General features: G+C 53.3%; 1 protein-coding gene across 1 annotated transcript in view; it reads left to right on the forward strand.

Moving 5' to 3' along the window:
- LOC104500742 (carboxypeptidase A2-like) overlaps positions 1-5,010 on the forward strand; it is an 8,169-nt gene that overhangs the window by 437 nt on the left and 2,722 nt on the right. The window contains exons 2-7 of the mRNA XM_010144449.1: positions 1,369-1,450; positions 1,929-2,063; positions 3,203-3,301; positions 3,910-4,011; positions 4,176-4,277; positions 4,847-4,957. Of these exons, the coding sequence (XP_010142751.1) occupies positions 1,369-1,450; positions 1,929-2,063; positions 3,203-3,301; positions 3,910-4,011; positions 4,176-4,277; positions 4,847-4,957 (631 nt within the window). The remainder of the gene's footprint in view (positions 1-1,368; positions 1,451-1,928; positions 2,064-3,202; positions 3,302-3,909; positions 4,012-4,175; positions 4,278-4,846; positions 4,958-5,010) is intronic.

Raw genomic sequence — 5,010 nt, forward strand, 5'->3', positions numbered from 1 at the left:
TGAACCGCTGCAAAGCTCGAGCGTTCAGCTCGACAGGTCTGGGCCAGCACAAAGCAGAGCCGAAGGACCAGAACCTGGCCTCACATCAGAAAGGTCACAAACTTCCCTTTGTTTTTGAGGAGTCTCATTTCTCTCTACACGTCAGTTCTCCTCAGAGCCTCTCTGAGCCATTCCAATCCTCGTTTCCAACCATAAAATTCTAAAGGTTTATCTCTACGTGGCATTGCAAAATCATTTCCCCAGAGTTTTACCCTGTAAGAACCTCATAGAAGAGGAGAAACCAGTTCTTCCTTATAGCTCAGCCTGTTGTGGATGCCAGCAGAGCAGCTGGGCCGGGTGCAGGTACGGGACTCCACGGGCTTTTGCCCTGTCTCCAACGGCGGCCAAAGATGCCTGGGGAAGAGAATGAAAACCCACCCCCAAGCAAACGCTCTAACCACCACGTGCCGTCTGCAAACGCAGCACTACGGCTCGGCTCGCTTGCAGGACCCCCACGCTGTACAGCTGAGGAGCATGTCGGTGTGCTTGGCTACGGCGTTGATCCTGGGCTGTTACTTCATTGTGGCTTCCAGGTTTTCTTCAAAATCCCCCTGGTTCTCCAGAGTAGGATCTCCTGTCCCCCAGCTGTTGCATGCAGTTGGTGGTGGATCATAGAAACACATAGTGGTTTGGGTTGGAGGGACCTTCCGAGCTCCTCCAGCCCAGCCCCTGCAGGGAGCAGGGACATCTGCCCCCAGAGCAGGGGGCTCAGAGCCCCAAGGGCCAACCTGACCTGCCATGGGGCCAGCGATGGGGCTGCTGCCACCTCTCCGGGTGTTGCTCACTGTTGCTCACTGTATGTTGTCCAGGTAATCGCTGGGGTTACCTCTGTAACCGGTGGAGCGATGTACTTCCAGAGGGTGATTCACTCCCCTCGGCATGGTGCGAACCACCCTCTGATGGTATCAACTTCTGACAACACAGAGAAGTTTGTCAACAGTCTTCGAGTAAACCGAGGAACGGTGAAATGAATCCCGTGTGCAGCCTTTGGTTTGTTGTATAGAAACATTCCGTCATTTGCAAACTCAACCAGAATACTTTTTTCTGACAAAAAATAACTGACGCGAGCCTGACCCTAGAAACTCACCCACCTGATGTCTCGTTTATGAGCACATCGCAAAACCTGCCGTTTCACTAGTTACTGACCTACTGCACGGGTAGCAGGTTGTTGGTCGAACTCTTGAACGGCACCAAGTCAACTGCGTTGGAGAAGTTGTACCAGCTGGTAGCACGGAAGTACCTGCCCACCAAAGTCATGGTCTCAAGAACAAGCAGTTCAGCCAGGCCCCTTTTTGAGACTCTCTCTGAAGACTTACTAGTTTGTTGCAGGCACCAGGTTCTCCAAATCACGACAAGAAATGAGGAGGAGGTGGAGAAGATACAGCTTTTGGAATCGCTGGAGCACCTTGAGGTATGTCAGTACTCTGGAGGCATTTTTTTATCGTGTTATTGCCATTGGTGAGTATTTTCTTTAAAAGTATCAATTTGAATAGTATAGGAATGGAAGCTGGGAGAAGCCTTACTAAAGGAGAAGTAAATCCAGTGGGTTTCATGTGACCTAACGCTGTCAGACAGAGCTTCTCTTGAAACCTCCCCTGGTAGGAGGGAGAACGGTAAAATAATCCTCACAGAAGATGGAAGTTTCCTCTTGTTTGTTAGTCTGAAGCTCTGAGGTCAGTGAAAATGCTGAATTTCAGTTATTTGTTATTTTTCGGTGCGTTTGTCACATTCACTGAGGCTGTGGTGAGGCTCCAGGTGCTGTAGGTGTGACAGGGCACAGTCCTGCGGCAGTTATTCCATTTGGGAGAAACCAGCGGTTTTAAAGCTTTAGGAAAGCTGCTTGCAGAACGCTTTCCCCAGACCAAATCCATGTTCCTTTCTCTTTGCAGCTCGATTTCTGGATAAATCCCTCGGCCATTGCCCAGCCTGTGGATGTGCGAATCCCCGCGAGCAGTGTCCAGGCAGTCAGAGCCTTCCTGGAGGCCCATGGGATCCAGTACTCCATCCTGATCGAAGACCTGCAGGTCGGTCGGCAATGCCAGTGGACAACAAGTTGTCCATGAGGCAGCAATGCACCCTTGGGGCCACGAAGGCCATTGGACTCCTGGGAAGAGTGTGGGCAGCAGATCAGGGAGGTTCTCCTCCCCCTCTGCTCTGCCCCAGTGAGGCCATGTCTGGAGTCCTGGGTCCAGTGCTGGGCTCCCCAGTTCAGGAGAGACAAGGAGCTACTGGAGAGTCCAGGGGAGGCTGCGAGGATGAGGAGGGGCTGGAGCATCTCTGTGCCCAGGAAAGGCTGAGAGCCCTGGGGCTGTTCAGCTGGAGAAGAGCAGCCTCAGAGGGGACCTCACCAATGGGATCGAGAGCTAAAGGGGGTCAGGAGGAGGGGCCAGACTCTGCCCAGTGGTGCCCAGTGACAGGACAAGGGCCAACGGGCACAAACTGGAACACGGGAGGTTCCACCTGAGCAGGAGGAGACACTTGTTTGCTGTGCGGGTGAGGAGCCCTGGCCCAGGCTGCCCAGAGAGGCTGCGGAGTCTCCTGCTCTGGGGAGATCCCAACCCGCCTGGACGCCAAACTGGGCACCCTGCGCTGGGGACCTGCTGTAGCAGGGGCTGGACTGGGCGATCCCCAGAGGCCCCTGCCAGCCCCACCAGGCTGGGGACTGCGATTGGCACGTTTAGCTTTTATATCCTTTGTAAACACATAGCGAGTCACAATCCAGTGACTCTCCTTCATTAACCCAGACTCTTCTACCCTCTGCTTTCCACAAGGTCCTCCCCTTATTTTTGCAGTGGGTTTGTTTCTCAAGGATGATCTGCGGATCACTGTGGAGATCACTAAGCAGGTTCTATCTGAAACCATCCATAAACTCACAAGGTCCACGGGGCTCTTCTGATAACCCCTGAGTGAGGTCTTTTGACCTCAGACATTTGGGGATCACAACACCGAAGTGAGTCAGAATTCAGTAAACAACGTCAAGAGGAGTTCAGGGTCACAATCCGGACGGACCTTCGGCAGGAGCCTCTGTTTGCTCTGTCGCTGTGGAACGTTTAGGTCTGGAGCCATGAACGCAGCGCCACCATGTCGTTATTGGAAAGGAACGTTTGGCCCGAAGCTTGCACGTTAAGCAGGTTGTTCTCAACATTCAAATGGCTTCTTTTAGGTTGTTCTAGATAAAGAAAAGGAAGATATGGCCTATGGTCAACAGAAGGAGCGCAGCAGCAACACCTTCAACTACGGCACTTACCACACTTTGGAGGAGGTGAGTACCTCAGATTTGGGGGAAGAGGATACTTTTTTTCTGGCCCTTCTCGTGCTGCCTTCAACTAAACATCCCATATGAGGATCTAAAATGTCTCTCCAGCTTCTCTCGGCACGTGGTTTATGTTTTTAAATGTATTGGTTTTGTGGTCACACGATGAGCCAGTGTTTTCCCCAACAGAGTGCTGGAACAGGCACGTGTTGCTCGTACGTTTTCACCACCTCTTCCTCAGGGCTCTGTCAAAACCCTCCCCTCTGGCCCTCAAAAGAGACTGAGAAATAGATGAACCTGGAAACAGGGAAATAAAGGAAACCGGTAGCTATCGAGCAGCGCAGAGGGTAAGGTAGTTTCTCTACCAGAAGTTCTTAAAGAGGGTTTTGAACTGAGTCCTGGAATAAGACAACGTTGATGATATGGTAGAGCTTCCTTCTACTGCGTGATGTTAGTAACAGCACTGACCACACTGACCCGAGCTGAGCTGGGGCTTTGGTGAGGTCGCGGCACTGGGGCAATAGGACAGAAAAGTCGGTTCCATCAGGTCCTGCGCTTGTCCTGGGCAGTGCTATACCTAACTGTGACGTCGCTGTCATCACGGCTTCCCATTGCAGATCTACGCAGAGCTGGATCGTCTCGCGGCGGAGTACAGCAGCGTTGTCAGTAAGCTCCAGATCGGGCAGTCCTATGAAAAGCGGCCGCTGTATGTGCTGAAGGTACGGCACAGCTCACCAAGTGTCTGCGAACATACCGGGGTACACACGCCAACATACGTGTGCATTATAGACACAGTGCAGCCCGAAGCACCCCGGTCTATACGGGGTGTTCCTGACCAGAAGGAGTCAGGGAGAGTCTTAAAACTTTCTGTTTCGTTTGACAGTTCAGCACCGGAGGGAGCAACCGTCCTGCGATCTGGCTGGACGCCGGGATCCATTCCCGAGAGTGGGTTACCCAAGCAAGCGCCATATGGATCGCTAGAAAGGTCACTTCCACAGGGGTGGATTGTTCTTTTACCTCGGGAACGCCCCTGTCTGTTTAAAAGTACCTCGCACCCCTACGTGAGCTCTGCGGATGCTCCTGCACCCCCCTGAAACCACGGCGACTCCAGAGAGAACGTGGTGGCTGCCTAGACAGAGAGCTGGGAGATGCCGCGTCATCTTGGAGCGGCGGGGAAGTTTAGGCAGGCACAACGTAGTCGCTCAGGTGAAATCCTTGAGGACTTCAGCACAGTTGTGTATTCCCAGCCTGGCTAATCCAGCTCAAGCTTAGTGCCAGCTCTGATCCATTCTCCGAGACAGGCAGGAGAGAGTTTTGTAGCCCTCTTCCACTGACCTCCTGTCACCAGCAGGAAATAGTGACACAGGTTCATTGCGCTCTCCAAGCTCCAGGTCTGACGAGGAACAGTTATGGCCAGCAGATAATCGATGTTCCTTGTTTCCCTGCCCTGCCGCGTCGCTGTACCGGGCTGTCAGAGCGTGAGCACGTGGGAAAGAAGCGCGCCGCTCACCACGGTGTTGTTACTGTTGTTAACCACACGCTGCCTCTGCTTAGATTGCCTCCGACTACGGGAGGGACCCGTCCGTCACCTCTCTGCTGAGCCGCATGGACGTTTTCCTGCTGGCGGTCTCCAACCCTGACGGATACGTGTTCACTCACACCACAGTGAGTTAGCGGGCTGGGGGTCCCAGCTGACGCAGGGAGCTCTCACGCTCTTC

This window comes from Buceros rhinoceros, unplaced genomic scaffold, assembly GCF_000710305.1.
Source record: "Buceros rhinoceros silvestris isolate BGI_N320 unplaced genomic scaffold, ASM71030v1 scaffold5791, whole genome shotgun sequence".
NCBI lineage: Eukaryota > Metazoa > Chordata > Aves > Bucerotiformes > Bucerotidae > Buceros > Buceros rhinoceros.